Genomic DNA, 22,440 nt, shown 5'->3' with positions numbered 1-22,440 from the left:
GTGGAGACAAAAGAGTGAAATGTAATCGAGGGCCCTTATTTCTTCATTTTAGAATTTAAGGTTTTCTTTTAATAATTATTAGAGATTAGAGATTCTTGTCTTAGTTGACATTTTATATTTTTTATTGAGAACTATTACTTTATGACACATATATCAAAATTATGTAATTTTATTAATTGTAAAATGGTCGGGTATTCGTTGATTCAATGAATACGGGTATGAATTTGATTATTTAAAACTCAGACAGTTAATGGGTCGGGACGGATCATAACTTTAAAAGAGCTTAGATCAGTGGTGATTCGCTTTAAACCCACTCCATTGACATGTCTAATATGAAAAATTATTTTAGAATATCAAGAATTGCAAAAAAGCCCAAATGGAAAAAAAAAGAACGAAGAACACTAACTCACTCGCTTTTAAAAGTGAAGGTTAAAGAAATGGAGACGTTTGGTTTCCAAGTTGGCCATGAAAGGGGTTGGTAAAGAAATGGCCAAATATCTCAATGATTTTCAGTTCGGAGTTGGGCTGTCGGTTGGCGCTGAGGCCATTTTACATAGCGCCAATAGGTTGTTGAGTGAGCGCCACGATGACAAATCTCTCTCCATGCTTACTGTAGACTTCTCTAATGCATTTAACCTTGTAGACAGATCCGCATTACTTCATGAGGTCAGATTGAGGTGCCCATCTATTTCTTTGTGGGTCGAATTCCTATATGGTCAAGCAGCAAAGTTATATCTAGGCAACACACATATTAGGTCTTCTACTGGGGTTCAACAAGGAGACCCCTTGGGACCACTTCTCTTTGCCATTGTGTTGCACCCGCTCTTGCATAAGATTAGAGACAATTGCAAGCTTCTTCTCCATGCCTGGTACTTGGACGATGGCACACTTATCGGAGATTCAGAGGAGGTGGCCAAAGCATTGGACATCATTATGGTGACTGGCCCAAAATTGGGCCTTCAGCTGAATATCAAGAAAACTGAGCTCTTTTGGCCCTCGTGTGATGGTAAGAAGTTACGGGAGGGGCTATTTCCGGCAGACATTGGGAGGCCGCCTTTGGGGGTGAAACTTCTTGGGGGAACTGTTAGTAGAGATGCTAGTTTCATTCGCAGTCTAGCTATAAAGAGAGCCGAAAACGCTGTGAATTTGATGCACCTTCTTCCACAATTGTCTGACCCCCAGAGTGAGCTCCTTCGTCTTCGGTCTTGTATGGGTATTGCTAAGCTTTTCTTTGGATTGAGGACGTGCCAACCCGTTCACATGGAAGAGGCGGCAATATTCTTTGACAATGGATTGCGCGGGGCGATTGAGGACATTGTAGTTTGTGGGGGCCCTTTCTTTGGTGACATACAATGGCGAATTGCTTCCTTACCCATTAGGTTTGGGGGTTTGGGTTTATACTCGGCAGTAGAGGCTACCTCCTATGCTTTTGTTGCCTCACGGACCCAATCTTGGGTATTGCAAGACCATATCTTACGGGATAGCGGTATACATGGTATGGATTCTGATTATGATTGTGCCTTGGCATCCCTTCGCAACAAGCTTCCAGATTTTGACCTTAACAATTTTACTACTAAAGACACCGCCCCCCCTAAATCCCAGAATACACTGGCGAGTGCCCTTTTTTGTAAAATTGTCCAAGATATGGAAATGCATTTCGACATGACGGCTCGGCAGAAAGCGGTTTTTCAGTGCTTACGTGCACCACATGCTTAAGATTTTCTTCTGACTATCCCTATAGATGGGCTTGGCCAACACATGTCTCCCGTGGAGTATCGTACTATTCTCAAATATCGACTCATGATTCCCATTTTCCCAGCTGACGAGATATGTCCTGTGTGTCGCAAGGCATGTTTGGACTCTTTTGGAGAGCATGCAGTTCACTGTAAAGAACTCCCGGGGTTCAAATACAGGCACGATATGGTTAGGGATGTTTTGTTTGACATATTTAAGCGTGCCGGGGTTTCTGCTAAGAAAGAGGCACCTGTTAATTTCTTGACTGATCCGACAGAAGGAAGGTCAACCCTCAGACCGGCTGACATTTTGATTTTTGGATGGGTCGGAGGGAAACACGCATGTGTTGATCTTACAGGGGTATCCCCTCTCGTGGGCCTGAGGGCTGGGGGTTTCACAGCGGGACATGCTGCATTAAAAGCAACCACAAGCAAAGTCACCAAACATGAGCGATCGTGCATGGAAAATCAACACGTGTTCATATCATTTGCATTTGATACGTTTGGTTTCCTCGCACCAGATGCGATAGAGCTTCTTAAAAGAGTACAACGAATCATGCATAGTAATGTTATATCCCCTAGATCTTCGGATGTAGTCTTTAAAAAAATTAGTTTTACCATTCAAAAAGGCTTAGCGGTACAACTTGTTGCCCGTTTGCCATCTCACTCATTGTACGATGACAATTGAACTTGTTGTTTAATGTTCAACCCATTTGGATAAAAAAAAAATTAACAAAAAAAAAAAAAAGATAATTATCGTTATGGTATCTTAACAAATAGCTCAAATAATTCAATCAAATAGAATAATCATATGATAATTATTTGTTTTGTGTTCAAAATGTAAAAAAAAATATTCCGTTGCCGGGACTTGAACCCGGGTCTCTCGGGTGAGAGCCGAGTATCCTAACCAACTAGACTACAACGGATTTGTTTATTTTGTATTCATAAATCTTATTTGAATGTCAAGAAATTTAGGGTTCAGAAGGCAGCTTCAATCGGACAAAAACCCTTGCCCGCTGTGTTGCTGCTCCTAATCCGTTGCTTGCTTCAAAATCGTCGTCTGAATTTCCATGGAGATTACGTATAATTACTTCTGAAAGAACACACAGCGTTCTTCCATTCTCATTCTCTTCATTCTTCAGGTAAGTCCACTTTTAAAAGTTTGTACTTTTGGGGGTTTAACGATGCTATGCTCATGTAAACTTTCATCAATTATCCCTAAAAGAATCTTAATAGTAATTTGTCGCAAGGTGTGATTTGAGTTGATACAATGAGAATTTGTCATTACAGTTGATACGCAATTCTGATTTACCCCAACTCCAGCGTCACCGGTAACTATAGCCTATAACTTTACCAGAAATCTCAGTGAAAATGAATTAATTTTTATCGGGCTCCTTCTTCAATCCTGCTCTGTTCACGAGTAGCAGGGATAAGTTAATCGAGTGCCAATGAATAAATGATTCTCTTGTTCCTGAACCTACTAAGAACTGCATTTGTTATAGGATTAGATGAATACTTGTCAGGTTAACTGAAATAGATCTTATTTTTGAGTTCTTCGTAGCGTTTCATGCTCTAACAATCGTCTTCTCCATCCTTGTTTCCTGTTTTGAAGCCCTGGTGATCAAATTCAGCTATTTTTATAAAAAAAGATGAATTTATCTGGATTAGCTGGAAGCCCCACAAAGTATCGCTTCCACCTCCATTCAAGAGGTCCAGCTTTACCATGTAAGCACACTCCAGTTTTCCAAGATCATGGTAAACGTAAAGAGTTCATTTGTCTTGAAAGGTAATTTATGCTAATCACCTCTTAAAAGTTTATATCTGCTAAAACTACCATTTGGATTAAGATTAATTTTCTGATTTCATCATCCAAGCAGACGAAATAATTGGTCTGGTTCTTCACAAAGATACACCCCAAGAAGAACTTCTTTGGTAAAATCTGCCATGGATGCTTCTTTTGGTGATGCTAGAGATGAATCATCCGGTAATCCTTACTTCCATTATTCCATATCTTTCATAAAAATCATCAATTTCTTTGTTCTAATTGAACCCAATCCATCTAACTGCAGTTATCTTTCCTAGAATCAACATAAAGGACCCATACAAAAGACTTGGAATCAGCAAAGAAGCTTCTGAAGATGAAATCCAAAGTGCTAGAAACTTCTTGGTTCAAAAATACGCAGGTCACAAACCAAGTGTTGATGCAATCGAATCTGCACATGACAAAATCATTATGCAGAAATTTTACGAGAGAAAAAACCCTAAAATCAATGTCAAGAAAAAGATGAGGGAAGTAAGTCAGTCTCGTGTAGTCCAAGCTGTCACAAGCAGGTTTAGAACCCCAGCTACCAATTTCATCATCAAAACATCCATAGCCTTTTTGATACTTGCAGCTCTTACAATCATCTTTCCAACTGAAGAAGGGCCCACTCTTCAAGTAGCCATATCACTCATTACCACAATATATTTCATACATGATCGCCTCAAGAGCAAACTCAAAGCTTTTCTTTATGGGTATGCAATCTTGGATTACACTTGAAGAATTCAAGATTCTTGCTTTTTTAATCATTGGGAAGTTGTTGGTGTTTATGTTGATGTATTTGAACTTGCAGGGTTGGGACTTTTATCGTTTCATGGCTGTTGGGAACATTCTTGATGGTGTCTGTAATTCCACCAATACTCAAAGGGCCAAGGAATTTAGAAGTGACAACTTCATTGGTAACTTATGTGCTTTTGTGGGTTTCTTCTACTTATCTTAAATAGAGTCAACTGAGTGAGTGAAGTTCAAAATTTTGGTCATAAGAATTAAGAAGGTGGTAGATTTGTTGGAGAGGTCAAAATTTCGGTGTAGTTTTTTGCCATTTAATGTGTTGTATCAAGGGTTCTCATAATAACATTACTTTTGTGACTTGTTTATTTGAACCTTTTTGTTGGGGGCAAGTATCTTGTGGCCTTAGAACAGAGGATTTAAATGATTTTGTTATGTCCCTAAGCTTATAGTGTCAAAATCATGTTAAGAAAATAGTAACAATTTCATTACCATTCTGATTGAAGAGTTATGTGGATTCAAAGGCTATATTTTGGTTATTGTGTCATGTTGGAAACATTTTTTCTTTAGTTTAGAGTTTTGAACAAATATGGGAGTAGCAATAATGTTTTATTTTGATCTCCTTCATGAATGGTGTAATGTTCATATTTTGAGACTTTTTGTTTGTTTCACATTGCAACCAACATGGGATCTATTCTGTAGATAGTCCGTTGCATTCAAACATGTTAAAAATAAGAGGCTCTTTATGCTTCCTTGTGAAGTGCAAAGTGCGTTTACATGTGCATTTCAACTCTGTGTACATGTACACATGTCTATTGTATCCCTACTTGGACCTTCATCATTCGTTTAGATAGTAACGAGTCCCTTACTTATAATTCCTCAATTCCGTTTCCATTGATGAACATATATGGTAATGTATTCACATTAATTGTAATAGTTCTTGTATTCCAATCCATTTGGCTAATATAAAAGTTCTTAATCTAACAACTAACTAGAACGTCCTGGGTTCAATCCATTCCAAGTAGAGAAGATATTTAAATAATTTGCTGTTTAAAAAATGACAAAGTTGGCTAAGTAATTAACTACTAATTCACACATTAATCATCTAAAGTAGGTTTTTAAATTTGTTTAACACATTTTATCGGTTAGACACTATTCCAAAGAGCATAAAAGAATAATGGAAGCAATTAGGGCTTAAAAGCAAATTGAGGAAGTTATAAAATATGTGCATTTTATAGAATTACATGGTTGTTTAAACTTGCTCTTGCAATTTACTAGGCCATGTAATTTTCTAGACATGCACAAAACCAAGTAAAAATTCTGAAAATGTTTTTGTTTTGTTTTTTATAACTATATTTGGTGTGTGATAGATAAGGGCAAATGTTGTCTACGTTAGGTATGGTGCAACCATATGCGATAGAGGTGGAAGGCAAATACCATCGACATCTTCAATGGGTGGTGGGGTGGGTATAGATCCATCAATGTAGCCAATGAGTTTTTGATATGATAGTAAGGGGATAATTTGGTTTTGTCAAAGAAGATAGTCCGAGAAGGAGGATTTGATAGTTAGGAGGTGAAGAATGATGGGAAGAGGGAGAGAGGCATCAGTGGTAGTGTTGGGTATAGGGCCATCGACAACCATGAAGACAATGGTAAATATAAGATCAGTTACAAAGTTGATACCATATAAAAAAATATTATTTCCCCTCAAATATTCGATTTCATTATTAAGTATTTATATATACATACAAAAGGTAACAACAAACTAGCCATATTTACTTGATTGAAAATCAAAACCCTTAATAGGCACTACCCGTTGGCCTTATCATTTGCTATGTTCGAGATTAAACTAGTTTTATACAAACATGCACTGCAAGCTACATGGTTCGTAGACAAAAGTTCAAAATCCTTTTTGGTACCCGTTTAAGTTCTAATCACCAAAACTAGTTCATGAGCCTAAATCAACAACATTAAACTTTCAATAGTTTTCTTATTAATAATTGTACTTTATATTGTTTTTTACTGAGTAAATTATACGAATGGTCCCTATGGGTTGGGGCAATTTGCACATTTGGTCCTTAACTTATTTTTTTAACTTGAAAGGTCCCTACTATTTGTTTTTGTTGCGCGTTTGGTTCCTGTCTTACCTAAAAAGACTATTTTGCCCTTGATTTTTTAATTTATTTAAATAAACACATCCCCAATCCCACTTCCACCTCATCATACATTACCTTACATACCTCATCTTATTTAAATAAATTAAAAAATAAGAGAAAATAGTCTTTTTAGTTAAGACAGGGACCAAATGTGTAATAAAAACAAACTATAGGGACCTTCCGAGTTAAAAAAATAAGTTAGGGACCAAACGTGTAAATAATCCCAAGCTATAGAGACTATTCGTGTAATTTACTCTTTTTTATTTAATAATTTTTTTTTTCTGTTACAGGCATAACTCATACGCGATAATCTATTCTTAAATCCATACTTACAACCCAAACATCCCATTTTTGATGCAGATTGGTCAAAGACTATTTTTATATTTTCTTATTAATCATTGTAATTTAAAAATTACATAGTTATAACATTGTAATTGTATTTTTTTTTGTTATTAGGGTATAAAATTGTTTTGTATTTGGATGTTATTTCATTAAATGAATAGATTCTTCATAGTACAAAATTATAGTAGAAATAATTAAAATATGATGTTATAACAAAAAAAACAATAAAAATAAGTTTCTGTTTCTTGTATTTCACCTTTTACAAATAGTTGTTAGAAAAAAAACATAGCGAATAGATGAAAACAAACAAAAAAGGTGCAAAACCAAGAGCCAGTGTGTAACATAAGCGCAAGTCCAGGGACCATTTATGTGAAATTCATTCCAAATCATCCTTTTCAACTAAAGGCAATCATAAGGACTCCCATCGAGGACAAATTTCGTCCCTTCATCACATATCATCTCATAACCTCCTGCTCAATTCCCAACGCCATGTCAGCAAAGTTATCAACCCACGTGGCAACATTCTACTGGAAAACACATTTTGGCCTCAAAAAGCATATCGCCTGTGACACCAAACAGAAGTATAAAACCAGTGAACCCAAACACACAATGAGTGGTGTTTAATTCCATCAAAAGGATAGAAGTTGAGCTCACAGAAACCAACCATGGCCTCAGCATCTCTCTTCAAGACATCTCCAGCAACCATCCTTGATAAGTCCGAATGGGTCAAGGGTCAGACCCTTCGCCAGTCACCCCTTTCTGTGGTCCGTTTCAACTCGACTGCACCCTCTGCACTCGCTGTTCGTGCCAGTTACGCCGATGAACTCGTCAAAACAGCGGTTCGTGTTTTTGCTGTTTCTTTCTTATGTTTATACAACTGATTTTTGAACTTTGGATTGGATATAAATCAGTAAAAAAAAAGTCAGTCGTTATCGAATGAGAATCAAATCGACTATGAGTCAATTTGGGACCATTATTGACCCGTGATGAGAATTTTTAAAAGCTTTAGAGATGTTTAGATGTCTGTTATAATATTCTTATGGTTTTAAGTTGTAGATAATTAGTTTTTTTTCTGATGAGTTTATGTGGTAATGTAGAAAACTATTGCCACCCCTGGCCGAGGAATCCTGGCCATGGATGAGTCCAACGCTACTTGTGGAAAACGGTTAGCCTCCATCGGTCTAGAGAACACCGAGGCTAACCGCCAGGCTTACCGAACCCTCCTGGTTAGCGCACCCGGTCTAGGCAACTACATCTCCGGTGCCATCCTCTTCGAGGAAACTTTGTACCAATCCACAGTCGACGGTAAGAAGATCGTCGATGTCCTAGTGGAACAAGGCATCGTCCCCGGTATCAAAACCGACAAGGTATCACTTTTAACATGCATCTCGGGTTGTATAACAACCCAAAGATGTTATAGCCTCGGAGGCTCTAACAAAACTTTGTTAGCTAATGGAATCTTGATCTGTAACAGGGTTTGGTTCCTTTGGCCGGTTCAAACGATGAGTCATGGTGCCAAGGTCTTGACGGGCTCGCCTCTCGCTCGGCTGCTTACTACCAACAGGGTGCCCGTTTCGCCAAATGGTAAGTTTATATTGTCGGTCAAAATAGGGATTAATTCGGTCAACGCTAATTTGGTTTGTTGATTAGGCGTACTGTTGTGAGCATTCCCAATGGTCCATCAGCACTTGCAGTCAAGGAAGCAGCTTGGGGTCTAGCTCGTTATGCTGCTATTTCTCAGGTAAGACACTGAACTGTTAGTAACCAATGCACAATGGTTGGATCATGGATGTGGTTTATAAGGTCTTAATGTGGTGCGTTTGTAGGACAATGGTCTGGTTCCAATTGTTGAGCCGGAGATCTTGCTAGACGGAGAACACGGAATTGATCGGACCTTCGAGGTTGCTCAGGCAGTGTGGGCGGAGGTGTTCTTTTACCTTGCTTCAAACAACGTGTTGTTCGAAGGAATTCTTCTGAAACCAAGCATGGTTACACCGGGAGCCGAATGCAAAGAACGGGCTACACCTGACCAGGTCGCCGATTATACCCTCAAGCTTCTCCAAAGAAGAATCCCACCTGCAGTTCCCGGAATCATGGCAAGTATCCCTAAAAATAGTGTAAATTAGGTGAAAATTCATGATGACTTACAACATAACTTATTGATGTGATGAATTGCAGTTTTTGTCGGGAGGGCAATCGGAGGTGGAGGCTACATTGAACTTGAATGCGATGAACCAAAGCCCTAACCCATGGCACGTGTCGTTCTCGTATGCGCGTGCCCTTCAGAACACTTGTTTGAAGACATGGGGAGGAAGGCCGGAGAATGTGAAGGCGGCTCAGGACGCTTTGCTTCAGCGGGCGAGTTCTAACTCGCTGGCTCAGCTCGGTAAGTACACCGGCGAGGGTGAGTCCGAGGAGGCGAAGAAGGGGATGTTTGTGAAGGGGTATGTGTACTAATAAGAAGGCCTAAGGGTATGAAAGTATCGAGTGTGTTACTTTTATTGTGTTTTAGCCCTTTGGAGAATGCTACTTTTGTTGATAGCGTTTACTTCTTCTAGCAATGTTATATTGAGATGGAATCATGGATTCTTATTCTTATATCTTGTAGTTTCAAGAAACAATCTATAAGATGAGTTTGATGAAATTATGCAACATATTTACTTCGATCTATACGATGATTAAAAGTTAAAACTCTTTGGTTTTGGTTTTAGAATCCGTTCGAAATGCTATGAAAATGTTGGAGCATAATGCATTGTTAGGATGGAGACTCTATCCCTTCTACGGTTCTACCCCTCCCAACTCATTTGCCATCTCACTCCTTTTACTTCAACATACACAAAACTAATTAACAAAATATTCAAAACATACAAAACTATATATAGTAGACGTATTAAAGTATAATGTACAAGTAATGCAAAGTCTCAAAATGATGAAGTACTTTAGGGGTTTGATAATTATTGATCGGGTCAAATTTATGACCAAATGAAACATGGTTGTTTGATTTTGAATCCAACTAAGTGCGTTAAATGATAAAATTAATCATATTCTTTTTCTTTTTAATACATCATGTGTGGTAGTTGGTACTCATGCTTCTCGAACCAATAGTCTTTCCCTGAAGCATATCAATTTATAAGTTTTTTTTTTCTTATTAATTGTTGTCACAATAAAGTATTTGTCTAAAAAAAATGAGATATATAGGAGAAATGAATTAAAGTTTAAATAAAAATGGTCAATTTATGACTATTGAATAAAAAATGGGTCTCTTTCTCCTGGATTTAATGATATTTAATCCCAATCATCATGAATAATGCAAAGTATCAGTTCTTTAAATGTTCAACCATATAACTAATAGAAAAGGAAAACTACAACATCAAGGATGCACAGTTTAAGCACAAAATGATTACAATACATTTTTAAACCTAGATTTTCACAAGGAAACACTTCTCACTTATTGCCCTCTCTATTTGCTATCCGTCTTCTTGTTCACGGATTCCATTCCATTTCTCAACCCAACATGTGATAGAAGCATCCATCGTGATCAGTGGCGGATCTAGAAAAATAAAATAGGGTATGCGGAAATCATAGACTAATTTTTCATTAATGTTATATTACACATACACCAAATCGTTTTTAGTTAAATAACAACACCAGAAAACCATAGAATAAAAATAAAATTTTCAAAAATACACAAAATTTATGAGCACATAAAGGTAGAATACAAGAAATGATAAAATCAAGGTTATTATGCATCAAAATCTTATTTATTATCATTTATACTCTACAAAATATTATTTATTATCGAAAGGTCTTATAGATGAAATAAATCTTTTTAGATAATAATTTCAAACTTCAAAGCCACAAAGTCAAAATTAAATTGTGACAACATAAAACGTTACCTACATAAAAGATTTAAAAGAAAAAAAAATCCTACATTTTGTTCAAAATTTGGATAATAAAATACGCAACATTTAAAAGATATTTTAAAGTGATATGAAAGAATTTTTAAATACAAAGTTAACGGATAAGATATATATTTTATAGGCTCAAATCACATTAAAATTTAATTACGTCATTTTCTTGAAGTGAAAACTTGGCAGATGGGTTATTTCTAAATATGATGCAATTAAAAGTCTATCATTTCACAAAAGATATATCCATAGCTTTGCCACGAAATCAAACTCGTGGGTATGCAAAGGTATGCACACATAACATTTAATACATAATTTATTTATTTTCTAAAAAATCAACATACGTACGAAAAAATTAAGGGTATGCATTTGCATACCCTTGTTATGAACTAGATCCGCCCATGATCGTGATGACAACAACTTTCATGTCCAAACAACACATGTGCTCACTTTATCTTCTTTCTACGATTCTACCACTTTTCTAACTATATTGTGATCAAACTCCATTTTCTAATCATGTACATTTCCATGTTTTTTTTTTTTTTTTTTTTTTTTTTTTTTTTTTTTTTTTTTTGTGTGTGTGTGTGTAACAACAACATTTTTATCAGGTATTTCAAATATGCACTTGTTCCCGGAACCCAAAATGTTTTAACTATGAATATCCAGCAAAAATAGTCGAAATAGTAATTAATTCCAACGACATTAAAATTTGGTTAATCTTCGTAACTGATTTTCCTTCTCTTTTTTTTGAAACAACCTTAAAAGCAACTAATTCCAATAGGGCTGAGGCCCACCCCACCCATTCCTTAGATCAATATGCGTTTTTTAAGCTAAATAAAAGGAAACCCATGTTTTTTTAAGCCGAACAAATCTACATTTTATTAAGCCCAACAAATCTGCATCATTTAGGCCAAATCAAACCCAAAACACAATATCCAAAGAACCAGACCAGATTTTAACCCTCGATGATAACAAGAAGAAAAAAAACATGCATCAAATTTTAACCCTAGCACATAGTATTAAATCAAACAAAAAATGAACTCGGAAATATGATCTCCCTCAAATAACCGAACCCTTAAATATGTGATGTTTGAATTTAATGAAGCAGGCAAAAGGAAATAAGAAGGGTGACAAAATTTATTACAACGATGTTGCAATTTACACGCCAACGCCTTATCTGCATCATCATGATGCATAGCATTGCATACTATCTCATCAAAAACAGATAAGATCATGAACTAGAAAATATTCAACATCATTTATACATATATACTATAATTATAAAGACACATGACACTGGTTAGATTGAAGACTTACCAATTGCATGGCACTCAGCCAGCCATAAATCTATCTGTTGTATCATCTCATGTCTTACTTTCTCAACCGCATCAGGTGAACTGCAGCTCTTCGAGCTCCCTGCAATGTATAGTTTACGATTTATAATGTTACAAACAAAAGGGAGATATGAAGTTGAAAAATTAGATATACTAACAACCTTCAGGGGATGAAGGAAACTGTGGGCATCCTCTTAAATCACTTCCATGACCACAATTATGACAACTAATTATATATGATGGATTGATGGCACTACAAATAAAAACACACAAATTAAGTCACAGAAACAAAAATCCAAAGAAAAAAAAAACTATATTAGGGTTAGAGACTTACTGCTTTCAGATGACACTTGCTTTGATGCACGTCGCCACAGATCTTGTGACCCATTTGTAAAAATTATTTTTGATACTACATATTTCATGAGAATTCACCAAAAATAAATTAATCCTGAAATTTACATGTAAATAGTAATGTTCATACTTCATACTCATACCAACAACGTTTTTGCACCCATAGTAAAGATTTGTCGGATACACACCTTCTCCAAATACATTTTACATAGATCCAAATGATACCTGTTAATTAAAATAATAGAATCATGAAACTTGGATTTTATATTAATGATTAAAATGTGTCATATGTTGATATGTACATTCCTTATGTCAATCTTTGAAGAACGGATGCTATCATTTGAAGGTGCCACCTGGAAATATGCAACTTCACTACAAACTTGAAACCACCATAATCGATCACCAAATTCATACACACTTGGGTTTGTCTTTTTCAAATTTTCTTGGTTATACGATTCAACATCTGCTCCATAACTTCCTATATAATATTCCTTCACGTATTTTGCATACGCTTTCTGCATAAAGATTGATTCTTTGTTTTTAATATTGTATAATAAAAAAAGTTTGAGAAGAAGATTTTCAAAGAGATTTGTAAGTCAATTAGAACTAGATCCTCTCCAGCCTTCTTAGCTTCAGTCATTGGGGTGCAAAGTTTATCTGGATTCCCATATTGAAACTATAAATATTCAAATCTCATGTCACATTTAAATACATGCATGTGTAAAAAAAACTTACAGCTATGGATGCAGCCTCTGCTAGAAAACACATAAAATCACCATCTATTTTCAGCTGAAAAAGGATAATTTAGTAGTCAAACATGACAGTTCATAAAGTCAAACACTGTCTCCATATCTATTAGCTGAGTAGCACCAAACGTGGTCTTCAATGCGTTACTATTTGATGCAAGTTTTTGTTCAACAAGTTGAGTAACTTCTTGTAATACAGCTTTACATTCAGGCCCTGCTGACTCATCGAGCGTCTGATTGAACCAGAGCTCGTCTGTAGTTAAATAATTTTTCTTGTTGCTGCTGTTGCTGTTGCTGTGAATGCGTTCAATGATTCGAGTAGATAACCCATTACAAGCATTGAATATCAAGATCATGAACAGGAATTTAACAAAAATCACCGACACCCTCATTTTTTTCCTCCTTTGTCAAGTCTGCAATCAGTTTAAAAATTAGGGGAGGTAAGGAAGAGAACAACTATTTCCTTTCTTTCCATTTTTCTTGAGGGGAATCCTCTGCTCTATTTGTTTCCTTTCGTTTCCTTCCCAAACATTTTGATTTTTGGCGAATAGATTTTAACTCTATTTTTATTCCATTTTCTTGCATTTTGTTTTTTTTTAAAAAATAAAGTTCATGTTATTACTTTGTATTTCTTTTATTTTTTAAATAAAAACTCATGAAGACATATTATTCAAAACTAGTCGTAAGACCTATGTATTATATGAGTTAACTTAATATATATATATATATATATATATATATATATATATATATATATATATATATATATACTAGTTTATAACCCGTGGAAACCACGGTTACAAAATTAATGAAACTTTAATAGTAAGAAATCAAAATTATTAATCAATTATTTTAAATAAATTATTAATTAAATGATATTTTTTAGTTATATAGAATTATAATCGTTAATTTAAATAAATATGTAAAATTATATCACCTTATAATTTGTATTAATTTTATTTTAATTTTTATTCTGATGTTTAATGTAATTAGAGTAGAAATTTAAAATTTAAAATTTAAAATTGAGATTAATAAGTTGACAAGTGACATGCATTAATTATGAAATCTAATAGGATGACACATGACATAAGAAGAATAAAATATGCATTAATTAGATGACTTAATATGATGACAAATGTCAAAAGGAGATTAAAACTATTCTTTTATTAGAATAGGGATATATATATATATATATATATATATATATATATATATATATATATATATATATATATATATATATATATATATGTCTAAATATTTAAGAACTTTGAATTTATAAGAAAATAAGAAAAATAATAAATTATTATAATGAAAATGTATTTTATCTTTTAAATTAAAAAAAATAATTTAAATAAATAAACAAAAAAACTAATGAATTTTAATTTTAAGAATTTTCAAATTAAAAGGTAAGTTCATTAATGACATTGATCTCCATTTATTATTATATTTATTGCAATTATTACATTAAAATATTATGTGAAATTAAAAAAAATAGAAAACTTATAAAATAACATGTGGAAAAAAATAATTCAAAATAACCACAAAATGACATTTGACAAACTAAATAAGAGTGTGACAAGTGACAAAAAAAACCTTTATTTATTAGAGTAGATTTTACCATCTCATATCACAAATTGTTGGGATGAGAAGCAACGAATTTGATGTGTTTTATCATTTTGTGGTGTTGCTAACTTGTGGTCAGTCTTCTATCGTTTGTCGAAAACTAGTGATATCGAAAGCTTTCACAACTTAACCTATGGAAATATACCTATTTAGGATCAGCTAGGGATGATCATCAGTCCGGACTAGGATCGGGAACCGAAGAACCGGACCGAATACCTCGGTTCCGATTCGATTCTACAAGTAAGTATGCTTTTTAGGGACCGATTTTGGACCCAGCCCAAACCGGACCAATAACCGAGAACCAATTAGTGGGAAATTGAGAACTGAGAACCGAACCGAATACCCCGATTCCGATTCAAGTTGTTTTCATGTACGATCCGTTTTTTCAGGTCAAATGCTCATCTCTTCTTGTAGTCGTTTGAGGCCATTTTTGGCTTTTTGACCATTTCCCATATATGTTGTATCTAAAGGGAGGGCGAGTTGTCTTGGTTTCAATACACCTGAATAAATGCTCTTTTATGTTGTAGTTTTTTGTAATTTTTTGTCGACAACTTTCATAATTTGGTTTTCTCATTTCATATTCTTAGTTTTCATGTATTTTGTATGAGTTTGTTTATAACTTTTATTTCATCTTTGTATTTATATTCTCACTTATTCGTATGAAAAATCGTTAAATCAATATATTATTGGGATTTGGGAGTTCTTAGTCTCAACCTTTGGTCCAAGTAGGGGATCCTTGAACTGATCACATTGTCAAACTCTTGTCATCCAACCATGTGTAATAGGTTTGAGATCGTTACGACTTGGTTAAATGACAAAAGGTGTTAAAAGAATGTGATGCAAAAATATGATGTGATACTTATGTCAAACTCAAATCCGATGCTCAGAAAGTCATACCAATATTTTATGTGCTGCAAAAAAGCCGCAAAGGACCCAAATAATCTCATAATAATCTGGAAACATAGACGCGAGCTTTCGATAACAATTTTGGATGGATTGTTCTGATTACTCTTATTATTGATTTTCTTATAATCTAGTTAACTATGACAAGATTTACGGTCAAAATTCTATGTTAACATATATGATTACATTCATAACATTGTGGATGACACTTGTTGGCTTGTATATTTAGAAATGATATGTTTAGCTCATATATATAGGATGCTTGCTTGCTTTTCAAGAACCATGAGGGTTGTTCCCCTCACATCATCCATAATGCATAGTTTAATGAAATGGTTGAATGAGGTGAAATGCCTATTTTGTTGTCAATGGATTAAACTCACCCATAGTGGGATGCCCACCTTGAAGTTCAATGGATATGAAGTTCAAAAGTCATTAAACTTTTAAGTAAGAAAAATAAAACTTTTTAGTTCATAAAGAACATTCATAAATTAGGTTTTATAATAAATGATTTTTTAATGTTTTATTGGAATTGTAGACTTCAATGTATTGTAGAAGAAAATGATAGAATTGTACGAAAATTAGAATGATTGTCCATCAATTCATTAAAATTCTATAGAGTTCAATGCATTATAGATGTTTTAATGTCTATTGTTGCTTGAAGATAGCATCCTCAACAACAATTAGGGGTGTAAACGAGCCGAGCCGAGCCCGAGCCTAACCAAGCTCGAGCTCGGCTCGTTTAATTTTGAAGAAGCTCGAGCTCGAGCTCGAACTCGATTCGAGCCTTAAAATGAAGCTCGAGTTCGGCTCGTGAACAATTTAGTGAGCTCGCGAGCCTAAATGAGCTTAAACGAGCCTATATATATATATATACACACACACACACACACACTCTCTCTCTCTCTCTCTCTCTCACACACACACACACACACACACACATATATATATATATATATATATATATATATATATATATATAGGATCGTTTAGGCTCATTTAGGCTCGCGAGCTCACTAGCTGAAGCTCGGCTCGAGCTCGTTTAATAAACGAGCCTCATATTTGGGCTCGAGCTCGGCTCGGGCTCGTTTAATTCGATCTCGAGTCGAGCTTTTAACGAGTCGATCCCGAGTAGCTCGCGAGTAGCTCGACTCACTTACACCCCTAACAACAATCATTAGGGTTAACTATCTTTCCTAGACATCTCATTCGCAAAACTACAAGTACAAAAAACAATATTCACAAAAGAATACATCATGCCAAAACGAGTGTTTTTCTGCACAATGTACGACAAGAATCATGTTGTGCTTTTGTATGGTTCGCGCAAAACTAGAAATACAAAGAGCAATGTCTTTATTAACTGATATTTGAAAATTATAATGTCATGTTTTTTTTATCACTTGGCAACTCAAGTTTTTTTACCCCCTCAACTTTTTTTTACCCCTATTCACTTAAAATACAATACAATTGTGATTTGCTAAAATGCAATACAATTGTGATTTGCGAGCTTCTTTAACTTAATGTCTAAGTTAGTTATTTGTTTGGGTAGATTAATGAACTACGAGACCGTTTTTTGAATTGTTTCGTAGATATAGCAACATTTAAATTCTAATTTCATGAATGAAAGTATATGTGAGCCGATAACCATCTTACGGCCTAACCTAGCCTTCCCTGCCCCTCTCTGTGAAGCAAGAAGGTTCACAAGAAGGGTTAGTACATGAATATTCATATGTTCTACATCGATCCGGTCGGCTTAAGCATATCATAGGCTATATGTAGAAAGGAAAAAAAGGCACTATGATCCATTTTGTCGATCAAATATGCATTGTATTTATATATTTATATCACAATTTTAATTAATCTTATATAACATGTAAAGTAATGCAATTATGACATAAACACTGTCGATAGTTTTATGAGAAAGTACCGTAATACCTTTTTTAATTATTAAAGCTACATACAAAACAAAACATGTATGATTATTAAAATTTGAGTAATCTAATCTCTTACAAGGATGGATATACATAGGATGATTCCTTAAATGATTGCTTAACAATCATCCCTATTTTCACCTCAACCTCGTCACCACGCATCAAAAGATAACAGGAGTAAATTTGAGTAGTAAAATCTCTTAAAGATCTTTCTTTCCTTCATGGGGGCATAAACACATTATATGTGTTTAAGCTTGAATTGTTTTGATCACTTAGATGTATAATACTTAAACAATAGTATCTTTCACACAAAAAAATAAATTGTTAAATAACCATATGATCTTGGTTCAATGTTTGTTATGATTAAATGATTAAAACCAAAGTGGGAATCTCAAGTTATCACATTCTACTCTCACATGTTTTTATGATAACCAAACACGTGGTCATAAAACATGACATTCATTTTACTAGCTAACAGCTTAATCCTAGAAGAACAAACATCAATATTCACAAAAGAATACAAGGTAATGAGTATCAAAAATGTTTGCAATTTACATGCAACAAAGGTTTTGATACATTGCATGTCTTATTTGCATCATCATCTCTCAATCTCACTAAAAACATATAATTAAGATCATGAATGAAGCAACTATCCACATGTTCTTCTGAAGACTTATTGGCTTGAACACTTACCAAAATCACGACACTCAGCCAACCATAAGTCTATCTGTTCTACAATCTCATGTCTTACTTTGTCAACCACATCCGGTGAACTACACCCCTTTGAGCTTCCTGAAATTATAATTTCATTATTCAGTCACAAATTGTTATATAATAATTAATAATTAATAATTAATATTACGCACACATGAAAAATATATATCCAATTTACAAACCTTCAGGAGGCGAAGGAGACTGTGGGCATCCTCTTAAATCACTTCCATGACCACAGTTATGACAACTAATTATATATGATGGCACTACAAATAAAATTATTAAAAAAAACACAAATTAAGTGATAGAAACAAAAAATCCAAAGAAAAAATAAAATATTAGGGTTGGAGGCTTACTGCTTTCAGATGACACTTGCTTTGATGCACGTCTCCATGGATCTTGTGACCCATTTGTAAAAACTATTTTTGATCCTACATTTTACATATTTCAACAAAATTCATCAAAAAGAAATTAACCCTGAAATTCACATGTAAATAGTAATGTTCATAGTTCATACCAGCAATGTTTTTGCCCCCATAGTAAAGATTTGTAGCATTAACAAGCGGATACACACCTTCTCCAAATACATTTTTACATAGATCCAAATGATACCTGTTAATTAAAATAATAGAATTATGAAACCTGGATTTTATATTATTGATTAAAATGTGTCATAATGTTGATATGTACATGCCTTATGTCAATCTTTGAAGAACGGATGCTATCATTTGAAGGTGCCACCTGGAAATATGCAACTTCACTACAAACTTGAAACCACCATAATCGATCACCAGATTCATACATACTTGGGTTTGTCTTTTTAAGATTTTCTTGGTTATATGATTCAACTTCAGCTCCAAAACTTCCTACATAATATTCCTTCACGTATTTTGCATATGCATTCTGCATAAAGATTGTTACTTTTTTTTTTTTAGTTTAAAGATTGTATTAAGAAAAAGAATTCAAGAACAAGAAACTTGGAAATTGGAAATTGGAATTACCACTAGATCTTCTCTCGCCTTTTTAGCTTTAGTCATTGGTGTGCAAAGTTTATCAGGATTCCCATATTGAAACTACAAAGATTCATATATCATGAATCATGTACACTATGGAAAAAATTTATATAAACATATATGTGAAAAAACTTACAGCTATGGCTGCAGCATCCGCTAGAAAATACAAGAAGTCACCATCTATTTTTAGCTGAAAAAAGGATATTATAGTAGTCAAACATGACAGATTCATAAAGTCAAATAGTCAATCACTTCATATATATTACCTGAGTAGCACCAAATGTGGTCTTCAATGCGTTACTATTTGATGCAAGCTTTTCTTCAACAAGTTGAGTAACTTCCTGTAATACAGCTTTACATTCAGGTCCTGCTGACTCAGCAACCTGTCATGACAGAAAAGATTTGTGACCAAAAACGTCCCTTAAAATAAAGATAAATGTTTTTTTTTTTTTTTTCTTTCTATTTTCACTTTTCATCACCTCACCTGTTGATCGAATTCAGTGAAATTGTAAACAGCATTAACTACAGCAGAGCTTGCAAGACTCCCACATGTGAGATGAGGGAACTTCAAACGAAACCATGCACTAAGAGCTCCAGCATAAGAAACACCAAACACAAACCATGGATTTTCAATATTTGTTCTGTTGAGTTTTGAGTTTAATGATTCCTACAAGATCATGGAGAGTAATATGTTATGAAACTAAAAGTACAAATATTTGAATTATTCCAAATAAATTCATCTATAAACCTGATAGAATTGACGGAAAGCAGCTAAGTCAAATAGTGCCTGCTTAGATGAAAGAAATTTTAGGTTTTTGGTTGTTAGAGATTTGAATGGAGAACTCTTTCCGTAGTATCGATGCTCAAGTGTAACTAAAGCAGCTCCAAACTTCTTTGCCAAAATCTGTATGGAATTAGAAGATTATGATCCATCAGGGACAATTGCTTTTACATATAAACATAAAATTCATGAATAAAGGCTATCGATATATGATCATGTATGAAGATTTTGGTAATGTACGCTCATATAGTCATTTGATATCCCGTTACATGCAGCTTCACCACATATTTTTAAGAAGATTGGACCATGGGGAAGCTTGAATTCGTTCAAGTACTCGTAATACCGCTGCCCAAACTTACGATGATCCTGTAAATGCCAAAACACAATGACTCATCATACATACCGATTGGGAATTCATGAACAATTTCACAACATTAGATGTCAAATCTTCATAAAATTAATGGTAAATGACATAAAGATTAAAGGGGGAGAGAATGTATACGTAAGGGGAAAAATGATCGAGCGTCTGATTGAACCAGAGCTCATCCTTTGTCAAATAACTGCTGTTGCTGCTACCACTACTGCTGATGTGCATGCGTTCAATGATTCGAGGAGTAGATAGCCCGTTACAAGCACTGAAAATCGAAATCATGAACAAAAGCCCAAGTGAATCTACCAACGCCCTCATTTTTTTTTCTCCTTTCGTCAAATCTGCAATCCTCAATCGAAAAATCGATCTCTTTTCACAAACTGCTGCTCCAAAAAACGATGAATTTGATGTTTTTTTGTCACGTAATCTTGTTGATGTGTGATTAAGCTCTACTTCTACTATGTATGTAGATCAGAGTGAATTTATTGTCTTCCCTTGTGACGTCAAAGGCGATCTTCCATTGCTGGTGGAGAATCTAGTTGTATCGCGGTTTCTACAACTCGACCCGTATAAATAAACCCGGCCCAATCACTTAGGTATGGCCTATTCTGTCCCAATGATTAAAGACTTCGAATTACTGGGCCTTATAACTCAGCCCAATTGGTAAGGGTTGTTTGATATTAGTACTCTTGTAAAAGGTTGGGATTAAATTTTATTAAATAAGGTATGTGAGATTTTATGTTAACAGACAGGAATACGTAAGAAATTAACTTGACGATTTGTTTATCTAGTTTAAATGCAAAAAAAAGATGTAATAGTTGTAATTACTAAAACGTTAGTAATGATATTGTAATTTTAATAGAAAAATATTTGAAAAGGTTAAAGTAAAATTACATAGCTGCTTCCTAGGAACCCAACCATATATGATTCTATTCGTACATAAAAGAATCATGTTGCTTGCTTGGGATAAAATGATGGCTGATGGATCACGATCTTAATTTCGTAATTTCGTAATTTCGTAAATTTAATAACTAAAATAATGTTGAAAATACCCATTAAAATATCAAAAAAAAGTTGTTTTAAAAGATAAATAATACAAATCGTACCAAAAACAGAAATTCTAAATGTATTTCAGCCCAAAACTCCCATCATACCAAGCCCGGGTTCAGTAGGCAACAATGGCCCAATTTTGCCTGCCATCGATATTTAGCTCGTTTTTCTACCGATTTACCTCATTCTTTTTGAAATAATTTCTAAGCATAAATCATAACCAAATCTTGGAATAAAAGTTGTTTTCTAATTCCGAATATATAGGGCTCAAATTTTAGATTCGTGTTGTTTTCTAATTCCGAATATATAGGGCTCAAATTTTAGATTCGTGTTTGGTTAATTTGGTTTAAAAATAAAGTATAATTTTACCTGTCATTTTTATGTTATTATATATTCCTCAGGCTAGTTTTATCAAATTATATATTTTTTTATCAACTAAGATAGCTTTTCATGCAATATGATAACCTTTTAGTTTAACTTCATATAGATTTCAAAGATTTACATAGGATTATTAGATATGTATGTGACTATGACCACCGATAATTTCACTAATGATTACTCTAGACACTATGGTTTTCTAATTTCACCTTTGATCTTATTTATTATTATTATTATTATTATTATTATTATTATTATTATTATTATTTTAACATTTATAACTCCGTAGAAAGTATTAATAATTTCAATTTATTTTATTCTTATTTAATTTTTTCTTCAAGAATTACAGTCCAATCCATTCTCTGTACCTTAATCAAATAATGGTATACAATAAATTACATACATAAAAACGGTGTAAGTGAAAACTTTTTTGTGAATAAGATGTAAATGGAAGGGTCGTAAATGAATTTCTGTGTGTAAATTAGCTAGCTTAACAAATCGTAAGAAATTTATCCCAACTAACTTTGAGATATTTTTCTCAAAGAGTTGGTGTACAAAA

General features: G+C 34.0%; 3 protein-coding genes, 1 non-coding gene and 1 pseudogene across 4 annotated transcripts; 2 read left to right on the top strand and 3 right to left on the bottom strand.

Moving 5' to 3' along the window:
• Positions 1-2,586: 2,586 nt before the first annotated feature.
• On the bottom strand, positions 2,587-2,659 carry TRNAE-CUC (transfer RNA glutamic acid (anticodon CUC)). Its single transcript has one exon. It is a non-coding gene; the product is annotated as a tRNA-Glu (tRNA).
• A 56-nt stretch (positions 2,660-2,715) lies between these two features.
• Positions 2,716-4,820, top strand: LOC145087317 (DnaJ (DUF3353)). The gene is made up of 5 exons (XM_079025256.1): positions 2,716-2,875; positions 3,346-3,519; positions 3,611-3,717; positions 3,803-4,247; positions 4,346-4,820. Exons 2-5 carry the CDS (start codon positions 3,383-3,385, stop codon positions 4,494-4,496), a joined length of 840 nt encoding a protein of 279 aa, XP_078881382.1. The 5' UTR covers positions 2,716-2,875; positions 3,346-3,382; the 3' UTR covers positions 4,497-4,820.
• A 2,559-nt stretch (positions 4,821-7,379) lies between these two features.
• LOC145087316 (fructose-bisphosphate aldolase 1, chloroplastic) lies at positions 7,380-9,433 on the top strand. Its single transcript, XM_079025254.1, has 6 exons — positions 7,380-7,618; positions 7,877-8,146; positions 8,254-8,363; positions 8,430-8,520; positions 8,606-8,875; positions 8,958-9,433. Exons 1-6 carry the CDS (start codon positions 7,445-7,447, stop codon positions 9,234-9,236), a joined length of 1,194 nt encoding a protein of 397 aa, XP_078881380.1. The 5' UTR covers positions 7,380-7,444; the 3' UTR covers positions 9,237-9,433.
• A 2,554-nt stretch (positions 9,434-11,987) lies between these two features.
• LOC145089765 (putative serine protease EDA2) lies at positions 11,988-13,510 on the bottom strand (annotated as a pseudogene).
• A 4,505-nt stretch (positions 13,511-18,015) lies between these two features.
• LOC145087315 (putative serine protease EDA2) lies at positions 18,016-20,979 on the bottom strand. The gene is made up of 12 exons (XM_079025253.1): positions 20,586-20,979; positions 20,324-20,449; positions 20,051-20,206; positions 19,787-19,969; positions 19,569-19,685; positions 19,439-19,492; positions 19,291-19,362; positions 18,984-19,192; positions 18,807-18,901; positions 18,646-18,720; positions 18,472-18,555; positions 18,016-18,367 (listed from the first exon to the last, which is right to left on the bottom strand). Exons 1-12 carry the CDS (start codon positions 20,769-20,771, stop codon positions 18,249-18,251), a joined length of 1,476 nt encoding a protein of 491 aa, XP_078881379.1. The 5' UTR covers positions 20,772-20,979; the 3' UTR covers positions 18,016-18,248.
• Positions 20,980-22,440: the final 1,461 nt, after the last annotated feature.

This window comes from Lactuca serriola, chromosome 2, assembly GCF_051521515.1.
Source record: "Lactuca serriola cultivar US96UC23 chromosome 2, Lser_US96UC23_V15, whole genome shotgun sequence".
Taxonomy (NCBI): Eukaryota; Viridiplantae; Streptophyta; class Magnoliopsida; order Asterales; family Asteraceae; genus Lactuca; species Lactuca serriola.
The sequence above is the reverse complement of the archived record's forward strand: the minus strand, read 5'-3'. Positions and strand labels throughout refer to the sequence as shown.